The following is a 20,564-nucleotide window of genomic DNA, read 5'->3' as shown; positions in this document are numbered from 1 at the left end:
ACATATAGTTTGGTGCACAATTGCAGGGAGCTAACGGACCCCTGGAAGCCCATCTTTAGACCTCAGTTTAAGAATTTCTGTCTTAGATGGTGTATTAGTTAGGGCTCTCTAGAGAAACAGAATCAGCCAGAGACATCTGTACATATAACATTTATAAAAGTTTCTCATGCAAGAGGATATAAGAGTCCAAGATGTGTAGGACAGGCCGCGAGCTGGCAGCTCCAGTGAAGGTCCTCAGTGAACTCTCAGGAGAAGCTGGCTGGCTGAAGCAGAAAGAGTGATTGCTTCTTCTGAATCCTTCTTAAAAGCCTTCCGGTGCTTAGATCAAGTGTCACTCATTGCATGTGTCTGGCAAATGCAGTTAGCTGTGGATGCAGCCAATGTTGTCATGATTTAACTTAATGAAATGTCCTCACAGCCACAGACAGGCTAGTGCTTGCCCAACCAGACAACCAGGCATTACCACCTGGCCAAGTTGACACATGAACCTGACCATCACAGATGGATTCATATTGTATGCATTCTACAAGATCTTAAGGAAGTGCAGAAATGGTTGGGATATCTTTCAAGAGGAAGATAATTAAATTTTTAATATTAAAGAAACTAAATCAGTATAATGAGAAATCTCAAGCAAACAGTATGTTGGAGAAAGATAAAGAATTTAGATATCCTGAACCTTTTTCTTGATGTAAAGATTTATATGAAAATGTAAGGAGAATATCATGATGTATTTACTAAGACATCTGTTAACATGCTGAGGCTTCTGATAAAATATGTCTACACTCTGTGTTTGAAATATTAACTATCACTGTAATATTGAGATCTTCATACCCATGATCTTTAATTGTGTGTTATAGCCATATTATTATATAATTGACTGATGATTCAAATCCCTTCAGAAAAATCTAAGATAAAAAAATGTTTGAGGTTTTATGCTAGAGACCCAGGTTCTATTCCTGGTGCCTGTCCATGCAAAAAAAAAAAATGTATGAAGTTTTAGAGCTAGAAACAAGTTCAGGCTTCAATCATTTAGCCCCATTTTATAAATAAAGATATGAGACTAGAGAAATTGATGTATCTATTTAGTATCTTCCTGCTGATATTAGACTAAAACATAGGTTGTCCAGATGCTAGTTTACTTTACAAATATTTATGAATTCTGATAAAAATATAATCATCTTATAAAGAGGGCTGATGTTCTAGATGATCATATATAAATATAAGGAAAGTGTGAAAGAAGGCTGGTATGAAAAAAATACTAATTGAGCTCTGTCTTTATTTGCAAGTTATTCTTTTAAAAATTACTTTTGTTGTGTATATATTTTATAATTGTTTTTCCTTTTACAGAACTTTTAACTGAACATTTCTTTTTTTTTTTTTGCTAGGGTGGCAGACTTCAGAGTACCTTGGTATTTGAGGAAATAGGTCGCCACCTTAAGGATATAGGGCGTGAAGTAGTAAAGAAAGTAAATGCTGTATTTGAATGGCATATCACTAAAGATGGAAATACTGCAGCTAAGTGGAGTAAGTCAAATCCCTGATTTTATAGTAGTCTAAGATAACTCAATAAATGGAGATAAAGTGTATTATAATTAAATCCTACCTTGTGAAAGGTAGATAAATCCTACCTTCTTAGGTAAGTTTTCTTTGTGGGAACTAATAGGTTTCAGGGCACCCAAGGACATACACAATTTTTTAGGGATGTAGGGAATCAAATTAAAATGAAAAATATCTGTTATAACTACTTCATTGTAATATCTGAAAATAGTACTTATAACAATCATATTAGCTCTATGCTTCTTTAATCAAATTTCACGTTCTAGTTAAACATAAAGCAAGTTCATCAGGTCAAATGAAATGTATATCCTCTTTAAATTATTGTTTTTTCTTTAATTAGAGGTTTTAAGATTTACAGAAAAGTCATGTAAAAAATTAGAACATTCCAGTATACTCGTTGTTGACACTTTGCATTAGTGTGGTATCATTGTTACAGTTGATGATGAATGTTAAATTATCACTAACTCTAGCTCAAAGTTTGCATTAGGTGTATTTTTCCCATATACTACCCTATAGCACCTTGTAGCAGTGTCAAACATTTGTCATAGTTCATTAAAGAGTGTGCTTATATTTGTACTATTGACTACAGTTCATTGTCCATAACAGGCTTCACTATGTTATACAGTCCCATGTTTTATCTTCTAGCTTTCATTCTAGTACATATAGACCTCAAACTTCCCCTTTCAACCACATTCAGTGCCTTACTACAACACTGTTAATTTTACTCACAATAATGTGCTATTATCACCACTATACATTCCCAAACATTTACAATCACCCTAAATAGAAATTCTGCACAAATTTAGCATCAATTTTTCTTTCTCTACACCCATTCTATTCCCTGGTAAACCTAAATTCTAGATTTTAACACTGAGTTTGCTTATCATAATTAGCTCATATCAATGAGATCATATGATATTTGTCCTTTGTGTCTGACTTATTTTATTCAAAGTAATGTCCTCAGCATTCATCTATTTTGTCTCATGAATCAGGACTTTATTCCTTCTTACAGCTGAGTAACATTCCATTGTTCATTTAGGCCATAAAACATATCTGTAAGCCAGTGGGTAATTTTGTTTAGCCATTCATCTGTCTATGGACACTTCGGTTGTTTTAACCTTTTGGCAATTGTGAATAATGCCTCTATGAGCATCAGTGTGCAAATGTTTGTTCTAGTCTCTGCTTTCAGTTGTTCTGGGTAAATACCTAGCAGCAGGATTGCCAGATCATATGGCAGTTCTATACCCAGCTTCCCAAGGAACCACCAGACTGCCTTCCGTGGTACCTATGCCATTTTACATTCCCAAAAATGAATGTGTGCTCCTATTTCTTCACGTCCTGTCCAACATTTGTGGTTTTCAGTTTGTTTCTTTTTAAATAGTGACCATTCTAGTAGATGTGAAATGACATTGTAATTTTGATTTGCATTTCCTTAATGGCTAGTGATGTTGAGCATCTTTGCATGTGCTTTCTAGCCATTTATATTTCCTCTTTGGAGAAGTGTCCAAGTCTTTTGCCCATTTTTAAATTTGGTTGTTTATATTTTTGTAGCTGAGTTGTAGGATTTCTTTATATTTTCCAGATATTAAACCCTTGTCGAATATGTGGTTTCTCCCTTTTTAGTAGGTTGCCTTTGCACTTTCTCAACAAAGTTCTTTGAAGCACAAAAGCTTTTAATTTTGAGGAGGTCTTATTTATCTATTTCTTCTTTCATTGTGTATGCATTGTCAATCACAAGATCTTAAAGATACTTCCCTACATTTTCTTCTAGGAGTTTTGTGGTCCTGGTTCTTATATTTAGGTCTTTGATCCTGTTTTGAGTTAATTATCATAAAAAGTGTGAGATAGTAGCCCTCTTTCATTACTTGCATACGGATATTCAGTTCTCCCAACATCATTTGTTGAAGAGACTATTCTTTCCCAGTTGAGTGAACTTGGCAGATTTGTGAATATCACTTGGCTGTAGATGTGAGAATCTGTTTCCAAATTTGATTCCGTTGCTCAAGTCATCTATCTTTATGTCAGTAAAATGTTGTTTAGACCACTGTAGCTTAGGAATATGCTTTAAAGTCAGAAAGTGTGAGATCTCCAACTTCATTCTTATTTGGGCTCCTTACCTTCCAAATAAATTTCTTAATTGGCTTTGCCATTTCTGTGAAGTAAGCTGTTGGAATTTTTTTTTTAAACTTTTTAAATTGTATAATATAGCATATATACAAAGGAAAGAAATAAAAAAGCAATGGTTTTCAAAGCACTCTTCAACAAGTGGATTATAGGACAGATCCAAGAGTTTGTCATGGGCTACCATACGATCCTTTCAGATTTTTTCTTCTAGTTGCTGCAGAATGTAGATCAGAGGGCTTAAATACTTTTTAATCATTACAATCGACTTTTTTTAACCTGTTTCTCCCTTCAGTTTTGCTAATGTTTGATTCATGTATTTTGGGGCACCCTGATTAGGTGTGTAAGTACTTATGAATATTATTTCTTCTTGTTGTTTTATCCCTTTTCTTAATATATAGAATCCTTCTTTGTCTCATATAACAGTTTTGCACTTAAAATCTGTTTTGGCTGATATTAATAAAACTACCCCAGCACTCGTTGTTGCTGTTTGTATGGAATACCTTTTTTCATCTTTCGCTTGCAATTTGTTTGTATCTTTGGGTCTAAGGTGAGTCTCTAATAACAGCATATGGTTGGATCATGCATTTTTATTCATTTTGCCAACCTCTGTCTTTTAATTGGAGAGTTTCAATCATTAACATTCAGTGTAATTGCTGTAAAAGCTGTACTTTGTTCAGCTATTTGATCCTTTGGTGTTTATATGTTGTATCTTGTTTTTTATTTTCCTTTTTTATCCTTTTAGTTACCCTTACTGATAATCATCTTTTCTTCTACTCTTCTCCAAACCTCTCTTTTCTGTCTTTTCCCAGCCTACTTTAGTATTTTTTTTAAGATTGATTTCTTGTTGACAAACTCTCTCAGTTTCTGGTTACCCCTGAATATTTTAAACTCTTCCTCATTTTTGAAGGACTATTTTGTGAGATTATGAATTCTTGGCTAGCAGTTTTTCTTGTTAAGTACTTGAATATCATACCAGGGCCTTCTCTCCTCCATGGTTTCTGATGATCCCTAGTATATGATGAATTGCTTTCCTTTTGCTGCTTCTGTTCTCTTATATTTGGCATTAGACATTTTGATTAACATGTGTTTTGGAGTAGTCTTTTAGAATTTATTCTGTTTGGAGTATGTTGCACTTCTTGTGACATAGCAGAGTTGGGAAATTTTCTGCCATTGTTTCCTCAGATATTCTTTCTGCCCCTTTTCCCTTATCTTCTCCTTCTGGGACACCCATAATTTAGATGTTTGCATGCTTTGTGCTATGAGTCCAATCCCTGAGACCCTGCTCAATTTTTTCCATTCTTTTCTCTATTTGTTCTTCTATCTGTGAAATTTTGTGTGTTTTATTATTTAGTTCACTGATTTTTCTTCTGCCTTCAAATCTGCTATTGCATGCCTCTAGTGTATTTTTAATCTCTTTTATTATACCTTTCATTCCTGTAAGTTATGTTTCTTTTCATACTTTCATATGCTCACCTAATATTAGCTTAATATCCTTATATCTCTTTAGATATATTTTCCTTCATCTCCTTGCGTTGATTTGGGACATTTGTTTGAATACCTTTGATTAGTTTTTCCAAATTCTGTCTCTTCTGAAGGTTTTATTTGCTCCCTTGACTGGGCCATATCTTCCTTTTTCTTACTATGACTTGTAATTTTTTGCTGATGTCTAGGTATCTCATTAGCTTGATGAGTTTACTCTGAACGTCAGTTTCTCTCTCTTGCCTAGGTTTTTATTGTTGACTTACTTTGTGTTAATGATCTTCTTTGACACTTAGTTCAACTTATTCTAGACTTTTAGAATTGCCCTTGTTTAACTGATCATATATGTATATATATTTTTAGCTCTTCTTCATCTGAATCTTGCCTTAGGTATGTGGTATAGTTTTTAAGATTGCCAGATTCTTACAATTGTTTCACCTCCAGTAGAAAGTTTCTTTTCCTCTGTTCCATCCAGGAATCTTGATCTTTTCCTTTAGTTTTTATTTTGCCTCTATGGGTTTTGTTTTTTTTGTTTGTTTTCGGGTTTTGTTTTTTTTTTAGCTCTCCTTTCATTCCATCTAACAGGTTTTGCATGGAGGGTGAATTTCTGTAGGGTTACCCTGGAAAGGACTTTTCTGCATCAGTATTTCCTTGCCAAACAGGTCCAGGGACCCACATAGGGGACAAAGACCTGTTCTAAAGAGCCCTGGAAAGAGGGTCAAGAAAGATGCCAAAAACGCTTTTTTTGACAGCTCCCTTAACCTACAGTTTCCTCGGCCTGCCCAGCAGATAGCACTGTTCAGCAAGCTTTCCCTGCAGTCCTAAGGGAGCCCTGCATCTTTGAACTTTCACTGTCTTCACCTCTGTCCTGTGTGAGGTTTAAACAGTGGCTGTCACAGCAGTCTTTATTCACAGTTTGGCTTAACTCATCGCCAGGACCAACCAGTTCCAATTTGCCAATCAAAATGCATGATCAGTACTTGGCGGTGCCCACCTCATTTTGGGAAGAGGGCTTCCACATCCCTCTCTGCCCACAGCAGCCAGTCAGAAACCAGATCTGAGGCAGTTAGCCTTGAGAGTGGGGGTTAGATGTCAGCAGTTGCCATTGAGTGCTTTACTCACAGATTTTTACTGTACTGTATCATCCTCTTCATCCCACTCATCCCTGGATGCTGTACAATGTTTCCCTGGCTTCCAGAACCCCAGAAAGTTGTTTCAGACAGTTTCTGCCTGTCCACTAACTGTTTTTAGAGTAAGAATGAGTATTGTAGCTCCCTACTCCACCATCTTCCCCAGAAGTTCTCTAAATGAAATACTTTAAAAGACATATTTAATTAATTTTAGAAAGTGTTTTTTATCCCCAAACTTTAATAGTTTATCATGTTAATTATGAATATAAAATCATCATTTTTATATATGCAGATTGTATATTACATCTAGTATAGGAAATTACTTCTAGAGTTGCTATTTTAGTTTCCTTGGCTGCTCAAGCAAATATCATGCAATGGGTCAGCTTAACAATAGGTATTCATTAGCTTACAGTTTTGAAGCTAAAAAGAAAGTCCAAATCAGAGCATCGAGAAATTCAGAGCTTTCTTCCTGAAGACTGGCGTTTTGGACTGGGCTCTTCTGTCACATTGCAGTGGACTTGTGCACCAGGAGAGGGCCCCTCCATTCTCTTCTGGGGTCTAGTGAATTTCAGCTTCTAGCATCCTGAGGTTTTCTCTGTATGTAGGAGTTTCATTCTGCTTATAAAAGACTCCAATAATAGGATTTAGACCCATCCATTTAAAGTGGGCCACACCTTAACTGGAATAACCTCATCAAAAGTCCTACTTACAGTGGGTTCCATAGCTTCAGGGATGGATTAAGTTTAATAATATGGTTTTTTTTAAATAGTTCATACAGCTGAGACCCATCATGTGTGCCATTAGCAAGTTGAGAAGGCATCCATTTTTAAACCCATTTGCTGCAGAAAGAAAGTAGTCATGTTCATTTTCACTAACATGAAGGTCTAAGTGGACCTTAGTACCATTTTATGAAGAAAGAGAGATTAGGTGATAAAAAGAGAAAGGAAAAAAAGCCCTACTACAAATTTTGCAACTGCATATGTAACTTAATACCTTAATTATGGCATGAAGTTTTCTATGCTGTGGTATAATACAAGATATCAGTGTCCAATTTTAATTTTATTCTTGAAGTAAAATTGAGATAGGTAAGATAAAATATTAAAGTTGAGTAAGAATGTTTTCTAGATCAGGGAATTAAAAAAAAATGTATTCTGTCTGTGTAATATGGTGCTAGTACTTTTGTTGGCTCACTTTGCTGATCAGCCAGATTTGTTAGCAAGTTTTGAAGCATCTGGCATCAGTTTGATGTGACAGAAATATGTGTGGATTTTGAAAATAGAAGGTTTCATTGTGCTGTTTCCAAATAGGTTTCACGGCTGTAGAGAGTAGTGAAAAGAGTACACACTCATGTTCTTTTCTCATCATCAGCCAATTATAAATTGATGACCACTGGTTAGAAAAATGAGTCATTCATTATTTGGATCATAAGACATGGTATTGGCAATCTTTGGCCATCATTTCTTTTTTCTTTATATTACAGGGTATTTTAACCTTCATTAGTTATGAAAAAATGGTATACCAGTGAATGTTCCCTGAAATCCTTTGATTTTTCATTTTTTTGTACCTAGAAGTTCCTTTTTCGTGTAGTCAAGCAGCTTTAGTCTCCTGAATCTGCTGACTAGTATGCACCAGGTGAGAATCTGGGATAACTCTTAGCTCAAAAGATTCTTTTCTTCCTTCATGGTTGTGAGATACAATGAGGTCCCATGTAGTTTAGGTTGGCTGAGGGCTGCTAGCATGCTGTGGTACTCCTTTTGAAGGTCTGTGGTTGGCTTAGACTCCAGGACCATCTGAAACTGGGTTGTTATCCTTTTCTGGGGATTATCTGCTGATGTTTGAGATGTAGTGTACTTTGGTGGTACCTAAAAGCAAGTGATGTTGGCTGTACTTCTGAAAGACCCTCAACTGATGGAATGAACCATCTTCACTTGGTATTTGTACATTACATACCATGAAGATATGAGTCTTTTCAGTAACTTCCTTTACATAATTTTAAGAAAAAGTTTCCTATGTTAAGGTTTTACTTGCACAGTACAGGCCAATATTTTGCAAATTTTTATTATTCTTACTTTGAGGTCGCTATATAAGAGTGCCTTGAAAATCAGACCTTTATTCCTTTTTTACAACCAAAGAATCAGTGTAAATGCTCATTTAGACAGAATTGAAATGTATCTCTCAATTAACTGAAACTTTTGGAAAAAATCTCCTACTATATATTCTGAGAAAACATTTTTAAGTTTTGTTCTATGATTTATGATTTACAAGCTCTCTTTTTAATAAAACAATTATTACCCCATTCAGTTAGTATATGTTCATTATATAAATTTTGGAATTATATGGACATAAAGAAGAAAGTAATTTATAATCCCACTACCCACTGTTAACATTTTGGTGTTTATTTTTTGGAAGACATTTGTGTTTATAGGAAGTTAATTCAGAAGGTGAATAAAGGAAGACAAAAATATAACACATATTTAGTTCCCCAAATTTAAAACTGCCTAGTGTTTTCTAAATAACTTCATAGGTTAACATTAATGTTTATGTAAGTTTCATCACCACCCTTTCTTTCCTTCCTTCTATCCATCCTTGATGGAATGCAACTTTTTCTCTATGGATGAATGCATATTAGAAGCACAGGAGTTTTTAAGATGTTGATGAAGGAGAGGAATTAGATCTAATAAACTAAGATAAGTGCTAGAACTGGCATCTCAAATACGGCACAGTAGAACTCTGTAGGGATTTATGAAGTGTGTGAGTAATTCACTCTAGTCTAGGCAAGCAGGGTCATTTCCATTTCCTTTAATGCAGTGCTAATATCCAACTAAGGTTTTCCTTTTATCTTGTAACATTTTCCTTATAGACAGTATTAGAAAATGCTCTTACGTTTAAAAATAACCTTTGGTTAACTTAGGAAAAATGTTTTCTTTTCCTTATATTGCTATCTGAAAAATAGGAATACTGGAATTCTGTTAATAGTTATACTTTCTTGATGCATGTAGCTCTTGTTTGTTTTATCATCTCTTCTTCAGGCCCTTGTTTGTGAAACCTGGTGGTCAGATTGGATTTTAAGGCTTTCTTTGAAATGGTTCACTGTTTCTGTTTGTCTTCTCCCTGGCTCGATTTTCAGCTGTGTGCTATTGGGTCAAAAGAGTGTAACAAAACTGTTGTCCCCTGGTCTGCATAGGTAGTTAGAGAGAGGCCCTCAATGAGGTGCCTCTGGAAAGGAAGTCATATCTCGGAATGCTCACTTATAACTCCTTATTCCTGCTTCTTGGGACAATATTTTGCTCATGAAGTATATCTCCTGAACTGATTAATAAAAGATTATCCATACATAGTGCTTCCTTAAATAGAGGTCAAATAGAAGCCTATCTTTCTTATTTTACTTTTAATATCTATTATGATATCAATAGCACAAAGATCTTATTGTCTGTGTCCTTTTTTTTTTTTTTTTTTTTTTTTTTTAAGAAAGAAAGACAGAGAAGGAAGGAAGGATGGAAGAAAGGGAAACATCTTTAAACATTTTCTTATTTTATTATATTTTGTTTGTTTGTTTGTTTTTTACATGGGCTGGGGCCGGGAATCGAACCGGGGTCCTCCGGCATGGCAGGCAAGCACTCTTGCCCGCTGAGCCACCGCGGCCCGCCCTGTCTGTGTCCTTTTATTATTCCAAATTAAAATTGATGGGACGTGTTTGAACATTATACTATGCTTTTGAGTATTTTACCCTTTTGCAAAAAGTTTGTCTCTGGCTTTTTACTTTTTTAAAAAAATTATTTGATCAAGCTGAATTGGTGAAAATGGACAGCAGGTAGAGAAATAAGTCTCTGGATTCTTCTCAAATGTTACTTCCCACTGTTATCTCACTGTACTGTAATCATTTACAATTGTCTACCTCCTCACCCTTGACCTTGAGTTTAAGCCTGATAAAGGGCTTCAGTTTAATTTCTCTGTTTATTTCAGCTTCTAGTATGGTCTATAACAAATACTAGACTGACTCTGTATATGTTGAATACATGCTAAAAGCCATGTTAAAAGTATAGTTTTAGATTGCATAGGATTACTACCTTTTTAAAAAGGCTGAAATTGGTGGCTCACCTTCTATTAAAATAATAGGTCTGTTGTATTAGTGATACTTATTTTCTGTTTAATATAAGTGAAATATTCGGGAAGATATGACACCATTGAAACATTTCATACATAACCAATACTTTTTTACACTATTCATTACTATTAATTTCTAATACCAGCTAAAAGGTATAAACCCTTTGGATCTGATTCTATTGTTCTAGGCAACAGTAAAAATTCAAGGGAAATGAAAAATGATGGAAAGGCATAAAGAAGAATGAGAGGCTTCGTGTGGCCTACAGCATAGTCTGCTCCTGAGGATTAAAACACAGTTAACTCTAGCTCTAATTCAAGAAACCAGAAAACTCTAGAAATTGGAAAAGTTTTTTTCATTGGTGGCAAAATATGGCCTAAACTTGCATGATGTAATTGTCTTTATTTTTCTCTTCTAGTGTGAATCTTTCAAGTATAGAAATAATGCATTTGTTCATAGTATTGTATATTGGGGTATTTAATAATTCATGATATTTTATGTACCATATCCCTTTCATCAATCTGAAAACTTTGCATTTAAAAACACATCTGGCCTGAAGGAGTTCAGCTAAGGAATCATGGACCTGTACATGTATAGAAATAATCCTGATGTAACAAAAGTAGTAAGAGACGTGGAAAAGGTGCTGTTGGCTTTCAGAGAATGGCAGTAAATTTGAGTATTTACTGTGTGCCAAATTTTCTGCTAGGTTGTGGACTACAAATATGAAAAGACAGGATGTTTTTGCAATTACCTTGGGCTGACTTTCTTGACAGGAGGACTAAACTCTGAAGGAGAGCATCAGCCAACACAAAGCCACTTTGCAAAGATGATGATGGCAGTTTGTTTTGCTTAGGTTTCCTTGGTTTTGTGAGCTTCTCCCACTCAAGAAAATTTCTGTTATATTACTAATTGGATAGAACTCAAGCAACAGAAATATTAGGGAATAAATCATAGAGTTAACATTTTAAAACATTAAAATGTACCATGTACAACAAAAGATTACAGGCCAAACAAAGAAACAGGAAATCAAAGGAAAAGGAAGTAAATCTAGAAAATATCAATGAAGAAGACCAGATTGTGGATATACTAGACAAACATTTTAGGAAAAAAAGAAAAGATATTCAGTATGATGAAAGAAAGTAAAGAGAAAGAATTAAAGGTTATAAAGAAACCAATTAATAAACAATGTGAGAATCTCAGTAGAGAGATTCAAAGCGATTCAAATCTCAGTAAAGGGATTCAGATTTTAAAAAGGAACCAAGGGCAGGCCATGGTGGCTCAGCAAGCAGAGTTCTTGCCTGCCATGACTGCCATGCCTGCCATGGCAGAGACCCAGAGACTCGGGTTCGTTTCCCAGTGCCTGCCCATGTGAAGAAAAAAAAAAGGAACCGAGCAGAACTCTTGGAGTTGAAGACCACAATAACTGGAGGATTTCAACAGCATATTGTAGCTGGCAAAACAAAGAATCAGTGGTCTCAAAGACAAGATAATTGCAATGAGTCAAGTTCAGAAGCAGAATTTAAAAAAGAATTATAAAAAGTAGAAATACCCTAAGAGACCTCTAGGGCACCATCAAGTGTACCAATATATGCATTATGGAATCCCAGAGGAGAAGAAAGAGAGAAAGGGGCAGAAGGAATATTCAAAGAAATAATGACAGAAAACAGCAAAAGACCTAAGTCTATATATTCAAGAAGCCTTGAGAGTATCAAACAGGATAAAATTGAAGAAAAATATGTCCTGTCACTTACTAATCAAACTGTTGAATACAAAGTACAAGGAGAGAGTTCTGAAAACTGCAATAGAAAAGCTATTTGTTATGTACAGTGGAGTCGCACTTAGAGTAAGAGCTGACTTCTCATCAGAAGCCATGGAAGCAAGAAGGCAGTGGGTTGAAATGTTTAAAGGACTGAAAGAAAAAAATTGCTAACCAAGAATTTTCTATCCAGTGAGACTTGCTTTCTAAAATGAAGGAAAGATTTAAGATATTCCCAGATAAACAAACATGGAGGGAGTTCATCACCACTGAGCCTGCCCTACAACCCATGCTGAAGGGAGTCCTTCTGGCTGAAAGGAAAGGACACGAAAGAGGGGGTTGAAGTTGGCATAAGAAGGACCTCTGGTGAAGGTAATCGTGTGAGTAATCATGAATGCCAGTGCTGTTGTGTTGTGTCTTTATGGTGTGTAACTCCATTTTTTGCTTCTTAAAAGTTCTAAAATGAAAGGCATAAAAAGTGATGATAAATTTATGATTTTTGACATACAGTGTACAAAGATATAATTTGTAATAGGAAAAAATGTGGGGGACTCAGGGGTATAGGAACAAGTGTAGTTGTATGCTATTGAAATCAAGTTGGTATCAAATCAAATATAATTATAAAAATGTGCTTTCATCAGTTGTAATAAATTTACCGCACCACTGCAACCTGTCAATGGCAGGGTGGTATTTAGGAACCCTGTGTTTTACGCATGACTTTTCTGTAAATCCAAAACCTCCCTAAAAAAAAAAAAAGCACACATATCTTTTAAAAATCACTAAGCAGTTATGGTTTTCCATCCTTTGTATGTTGTTCATCTTAATAACATCTTTTTGTAATTAAAAATTTTTAATCTATTTCAGACACAGAAAATTTGCAATAGTACTACAGATAACACAAGTCTGCCCTTTACACAGTTTCTCCAAATTAACATTTGCTTTGTTTTCTTTTGATAATAACTACTTTTTTCCTCAACCATTGGAAATTAACCTGCAAACATGATGTCTCTAAATAGTGTAGTAGCATTTCATCTAAGAACCAAGACACTCTCTTAAGTATTCAGAGAAAGATTATCATAATCAAGAAATTAACATTGATGTAGAAAAAGAAAAAAACTGAGCAGGATCTAGTCTCAGATTATACATTGCATTTTGTTATCAGGTCTATTTAGTCACCTTAATCTGAATATGCCTTTTTTCCCCATCATCTTGACATATTTGAAGAGCGCTGACCAAACATTTTGTAGAATTTTCCTCCATTTGTGTTTGATGTTTCTTCATTATTAGATTGAGTTTATGAATTTATGATGTTTACTGGAACACAAAAGCATTGTGCCATCAGTGTGATTATTTTTTAAAACTTAATTTTTAACCTTAAGTTTTTTTCTGGTAAATTTTTTTTTTTGTAGAAGCTCTTCTTTCATATGTGTATTATCATCCATTTAATAAATAGTTACTAAGCACTTTCTGTCCAAGGAAGTATAGAGGATGCAAAGACAAGACATGTCTGTTTCAAGGACCTTATCATAATCTTAAGGGAAGGAAGCATGAACAAAAATAGCTCCTTCTTTTTCCTATAGTAGTCCTTTGTGATTTTTAAGGTATATATTTGCTAAAACTTGCACTGATCCTCTCATCTAATATCTCATGTTCCGCTACCCCCATTAAATGCTGTGAAATTTAACTAGTCTTAGTAACTATATGGAGACAAAAGTTTTCATAAAATGTTGAAAATAAATTTACCCCTAAAAGAAACCGAATACAATCTTTTTCTTCACTTCCACAATAAATTGGCCATGACCTCACAGGCTCTGTAAAATTCAAGGTGATGGTGGTGACTGACAAGGCCCCTCATCATCTACGATCAAGACCTGAGCTACTGCGGAATTGCAAGTTCCACTTCTTTATACCAGATTTCTTTATTTTTACTGGGAATGTTATTCCCTTAGACCTGTTTTCCTTTATTATCAGCAATAGTTGTGTGCTTTCCCCATAGAAAAGTTTTATCACTTTATCAGAGTCATGTCTCTGAAGCAGCACACACAAAAGCCCAGGTAAATAAGAGGGTAGATGGACAGCTGAGAACCTTCATTAGCTAAGAGACTCTCTCCTATATTCTAGTATTAAGGTGCATAGGGGCCAGTTTTATTCTGAGCAAAATTAGTAAATATAGTGGGCCTTTAGGCTTATAAAAAATAAAACCATGCATGTTAAATCTGTTGATTGCCAGAGGTTTGCTTTTCTTTAGTCTTTTTCCCCTCTTTCCTTCCGTCCCTCCTTCTCTTCCCTTCTCTCCTTCTCACTCTCTCTCTCTCTTCCTTGCTTCCTACTTTGCAAATAGCACGTAACACATTTATAATACTTAAGTGCCAATGAGAACAGAGCTTTTAATTTTCATACTAAACTTCTAGTGTCTTACATATTGTCTAACATTCACAGAAACTCAACAGTAACATGAATGAATAAGGTATGGAACATAAGAAGTTCCCTTTTCCTCTTTCTCCTTTGAAAGGTTACCCATTATCATCCAGTTCTTTTTTTTTTTTTTTTTTTAAGTTTAGTTGACAAAATCCTCTGCAGTAGGAAGTTGCAGTGAATTAATTTTCTATTTGGGCCAGGGCCTGGCTAAGCAGAATGTAGTTAAGGACTCTGGGTTTTCTTATACATTTTGTAGCTTTTCCTCAGCCCTAAATTAAGAGTTCTGTACTTTTCTTTTAAGCAGAAGGATGTGATTGTAGATCCCTCTCTGTAGCAAGAGAAAGCATGTTCGTGAGGCTGATGCTGAATGAGTGGAATTGGGTTTCTTCAGGGCTTGGTCTCAGTTATAAGTGATTCAGTTATAATGTTCTAAAATGTTACTTTGGCATGAATCTCTATAAATGTTAATTTAGAGAGCAATGAACGTAAGTTTTTAATAGTTTTCACAGCTACTCTGCCTTTTTCTGAAACTGTGTTAAGGGAAAACAAGTTAAAATGTTAATACTTGTAAGGCTTTACAATGATTACTTATATATATATATTTTTTATAGGCCTGTGAATAAGCTAAGTAAGATACTATTTTAGGTGATTAAGATTTCCGTATGTTAATTGTAAAAATGTTGGTATCTTCATATTTTCCTGAAATAAGGAAAATATTTAGTAACATAGGTCATTACTATAGCAATACAGATATTTGTAAGAACTTTCTACTTGATATTACGAGTGTTCACAGTTTTGACAGCTGATCAAGTGGTATCTAAGTTTTTAATACTTAAGAGTTTAAGAGCTTTGCTATCCAAATATATAGATTTTTTCCTTGTTGCTTTAATTTTAATTTGGTTTGTGAAACTTACTGCAGAAACACCTTCTTTACAATAATTATATGGATACTTTATTTAAAGATGCCTGTGATTAAGCTAACTAAGATATCCACTTTGGGTGGTTCTAAGTCTATAATTTGTTTTCCTAAATAAAAAATATGTAAAAAAAATTTAATGTTTGTTTGCAATAATGAGGTTATTAAATATTTTATACATAAACCATAATGTGTAACAAACCAATTAGAATATTTTTCAACTCCATTTTGACTGTCTGGCTATCTTAACGATGGAATGTTTGATAAATTCAGGTATGGGAAATGTGGCTAGATTAAAGGATATTGTGTATTTCCTTCTTCTTCCTTCCCCATCTGTGGAACATGCAGCTGTTTTAAAGCTTGACTTTCCTCTTTTGTTGACTATAGTCTTTGATCCTAAAGATCTAAACCATATAGCCTCCAACAACTTAACTTCCTTATATTATTCTGCATTAATTCATATTTAAAATATCTCTGTTGTATAAACTTCTTCATTGAGCAAAACCATTATTGAGTTGACTATTTTGAAGAACTTATTTATAAAAAGGATATGTTGAAAAATATAGAATTTTCTAAATTTTTCTAAATGACATATAATATATAATCTATAGATAAAGTACCTTATTAAAAGCTTGGAAAATATGATAATGGGTGTTTAACTCTCATTTTATGAAGAAAAATGATACACATTTGTTTCTTTTATTTTTCTCAGCTATTGACCTAAAAAATGGTTCTGGATCAGTGTATCAAGGTCCTGCAAAAGGTTCTGCCGATACAACCTTAATACTTTCAGATGAAGATTTCATGGAGGTTGTCCTGGGCAAGCTTGACCCTCAGAAGGTAATGTTCTCAAAATGTTCATTTATTCATCATTTTGCCTCCTATTTGAAAATTGCAGTTTTGAAGCCAACTTTCAAATTTTGACTTACAAGGTAAATTACGTACAGCTCTGAAGAAGACACAGTAAGTACCAATATTCTAGTTTGCTGACCATTAGTTTTTTAAATGGAGTTCAGCTGACATTTAAAACTGAACTTTTGGTTGAAATTCTTCTTCAGTTTTATAGTAAAACAATATAAACTAACATCGGAACTTTTTAATATATTAGATCAGTAGTATAAAGGTGAAAACCTATGATATTAATATATATTTGATAAAATTAGACATTCATTGCTGATATGTAAGATTAAGAACTTAAACTTGCATCACCCCTTCTATAGCTAAAAACTACAACAGTAGACACAGTGTCTTATCCTTACAATACCTAGAATAATCCCTGACTCAGAGAAGGTACTAAATAATTCCTGGAAAGAAATTAACTATGAGCTCCTTGGAAATAAAAGGATATTTTAATATAAGAGCCAGTGCCTTATTTAAAGGTAAAAAATTTAGAGGCATTTCAATGGAAAGTCATGAATAAGACAAAAATGTCTTCTTTGACCATTAATAGTTAATATTGTTCTAGAATGTTTGCCTAGTTCATAGACATACAAAATAACTGATGCAGCAATTAGAACGGAAGAGAAAAATTTTTAAATCACATTCATTATATAACTGGAAGTCCCTGGAGAATAAACTGATAGATTTTAAGAATGAGTGAGCTCACACAAGTGGCAGAATGCACAATAGTTTTTCAAAATATAACAAAAAATGGTGTTTACATAGCAGCAAAACCAACTAGAAGAAATAATTGGAGAAAAGAAACAACACTTTTTAGCAACCCAGACTACAAAATATCAGCAGCTATCCTAACAAGAAAAGCATATTATTTATTTGAAGAAAATATACAACTTTACAGGGATTTGAATAAGTGAGGAAATATGTTATTTTCCTGGATAGAAAGACTAATTTAAAAAGAATAATAAAGTAATGGTTAAAAATATACTCTTTGGCATCAAATAAATCTGAGTGTGAATCTTGGCTCTGCCACTTAATTGCTAAATCCCAATTTCTCATTTGCAAAAATGAAAAATATAATAATAATAATGATCCAAAAGGATTGTTATGAGAACTAGATCTGATAATATAGATAAAGAGTTTAGTATAGTGTTTCTTGGCATAGAGTGAGCTCACAGTTAATTTCTTTCCAGGAGTTATTTAATACCTTCTCTGATCAGGAATTATTCTAGGTACTGTAAGGATACGATAGTATATCTACTGTTGCAGGTTTTAGTCCTAAAAGGGGTAATGGAAGATAAATGTAATTCCAGGTATGAAGAAAATAAGACAACATAATTGGTTAAAGCAGGTACTGGCCATTTTTTCAGTCAAGGGTCAGGTAGTAAATACTCTAGGCTTCCTGGGCCAGATGGTCTGTGTGGCACCTATTCACCTCTGCTATTGTAGTATTAAAGCGGCTATAGAAAATAAGTAAATAGATGTGTTTGTGTCCAACAAAGCTTTCAAAAACAAGCAGCAGGCTGCATTTAGATCATGGGCCTTATTTTGCCAACTCCAGGTTAGAGTGTAATGGGTCGGGGAGCTATTTTACATAGAGTTATCAGTCAAGGCCTGATAGAGACCTGAAGAAAGTGAGGGAATGAACAAGGTTTCCGTAGTGCAAAGACCTGAGGCAGGAGTATTTTGGCTTTTTGGGTACTATAACAGTGGGAAGGCCAGTAGGGCTAGTAAAATGAACAGGAAGGATAGTGGTCAGAGGTGAGGAGGAAGAGGGAGGCTGGAGTCAGATCACACTGGACCTTGTAGAACTTGACAAGGAGTTTAGATCTCATAGAGTATGATAGGAAGCCAATGAATTGTGGAATGACAGCATTTGATTTCTAAAGGTCATTCTTGTTGTTATATGGAAAATTGATTTTGGGCAGAGAGTGGGTAATCAAGAGTGCTTTTCTAGATATTTTGCAAAGATTAAATGTAGGATTAGGGAAATATTATATATAATTGCTAGAAATGCGAGACCTTTGAGAGGGAGTGTATTATTCAGTGAATTGCATTGGGACATAGGAAATGTTAGTGCTTTACTTCGTTCTGTATACCTAAGTCAGCACCATATGGAATGGAATTAAATGTAAAAAATAAAAGCATATGGACAAAACTTGATGAAAATCAAGAGGATATGATTCTTAATGGTAATCCTTAGAGAAAGTCTAATTAATGTCAGGTTTTTCTAAGTTCATTTGACTCTATTTACCTTCTTCCCAGCTTAAAGTTAAGTATCTTTATTATCCTTCTCTTACCTTATTTTCAGGTATTCAGTCTTTCTCCCTCTGCCACCAACTCTTGACAACAACTTTAGTGGTTTCCTTCAAGATTTGTAAAGATGACTTCTTCAACAAAATGGACTCTGAGTTCATTGCTCTTACTTTTAATTATCATTTACTCAATCCTACTCAGCTTCAGTCCTTGATAGCAGCATAAATTATATAGCGTCCAATATTTATTTCAAAACATCTCTGTTTTCTAGCACTGTCACCTTCAGTTTCATTAACTTATGTCATTCCTGCTATTACTGTTAAATTTCATTGAGGCCTCCAGTTCATCAACACTACTACTTTAACTCCATCAGCTCCCATTTGTATTTTCTTCTTTTTTTATTTAGCTGATATTCTGTGGTACATCCTCAATAAGCTCTCCTTTGAAAATACCACCTTACAGAAAACCCCTAAGATTTCCTTTTTCACTTAGATAAAATCCAAACTACTTATTGCTGTGTCATATGTAACGTGTCCCTTGCCTACCCATCCAGGTTCAGCCCATATACCACGTTTTCCATCATTTATAATACTAATTCCAACTATATGTCCTTCTTTTCAGTTCTTTAACGTCCTTTAACAGCTATGCAGTAGGACTTTCTGTCTTTCTGTAGCTTTTGCATAGCTGGCTTCATTTCATCCTTCAGACCACCTTTTAGGAGGCCTATCCTAGCTAATTCTTATACAGTAGTTCCTTTCCATTGCAGTCTTTCACAGCACCCTCTGTTTTTCTTCCCAGCATTTATAACTGGCTTTAGTCATTTGTATATATTTTATTTTTTAACTCCTCTACTTTAATGCTAATTGCATAAGAACAAGGATAAATGTCTGTTGTGCCTAGAATATTGCCTAGTAAATGATAGATAATAAGTACTTGTTAAGCAGATGAAAGCAAGAAAGGAAATGAAGAACATAAAAAGCACAATAGCAATAATTTAGGTTATGTAGAAATTAGAAACTTCTACATGTCCAACTCCATAAAATATTCCCATAATCCTTAGAAAAATAAAATAATGATAGACTGTATGTTGGTATCACTAACATATAAAAAAATCTAGACCTCAGTAGAAAAAGTGAAGAGAAAATATGAACCAATAATTAATGAAAAAAAATTCAAATGCCTAACATATGTAAGAAAAACAATTTATTATTCCCAGAATCCCCCAAAATATAAATTTAACCATGCCATTTTTGCCTCAAAGTTTCAGAAATTTAAGGTTGGGCTAAGAGAATTCACATGCTGCTGGTGGGAATGTGACATTGTGTATAGTCTTTCTGGAAAGCACTGTAGCAGAATGGAATCCCTTCTGTGTCAGTACTTTTGCATGACACTCCTAGGTAAAAAGAAATACCTGGGTCATTGATTAAGTAGTTAGGTCTAAACAAGAGTAGCTTTTCATGTTGTGTTTGACAGGTGTCACTGCATTTCCCTAAAACATTTGAAATGTTCCATAGTTGCCCCGTGAGTTTGCTTCAGTGCCCTGGTGCACCACAGGCACACAGCTGTGGCACTAGGGAAGCAAGGTTAAGAAATGTTATAATGCAATAATTCTTCTAGAATTATTCCTAAAATAATAGATAGGGAAAGGGCTTATGTATAAAGCTGTTTTACTCATAACATCCACCGAATGCTGGATTACTTCAAATAATTTGGTATACAAGTTTCAGGTTGTAATTCCCTCTCAGATTTTAGCATTTGACAGTTAGATCTAAGTATGGCCTCCTTTCCTGCAGGGATTGCAGACTATCATTTCTGAAACTTCCCAGTGAAAGTGGTCATAGTTTTGAAATTCCAGTCTTCTCTATTTGAATACCTAGCATTTGTTACCAGTTGAATGAATTCTCCCCTATTCAGTCTGGAATAGAAAGA

The 20,564-nt window shown here is 34.4% G+C and overlaps 1 protein-coding gene across 1 annotated transcript in view; it reads left to right on the top strand.

Moving 5' to 3' along the window:
- HSD17B4 (hydroxysteroid 17-beta dehydrogenase 4) overlaps positions 1-20,564 on the top strand; it is a 103,219-nt gene that overhangs the window by 80,828 nt on the left and 1,827 nt on the right. The window contains exons 22-23 of the mRNA XM_077138864.1: positions 1,386-1,524; positions 16,195-16,322. Of these exons, the coding sequence (XP_076994979.1) occupies positions 1,386-1,524; positions 16,195-16,322 (267 nt within the window). The remainder of the gene's footprint in view (positions 1-1,385; positions 1,525-16,194; positions 16,323-20,564) is intronic.

This window comes from Tamandua tetradactyla, chromosome 21 (genome assembly GCF_023851605.1).
Source record: "Tamandua tetradactyla isolate mTamTet1 chromosome 21, mTamTet1.pri, whole genome shotgun sequence".
Taxonomy (NCBI): Eukaryota; Metazoa; Chordata; class Mammalia; order Pilosa; family Myrmecophagidae; genus Tamandua; species Tamandua tetradactyla.
The sequence above is the reverse complement of the archived record's forward strand: the minus strand, read 5'-3'. Positions and strand labels throughout refer to the sequence as shown.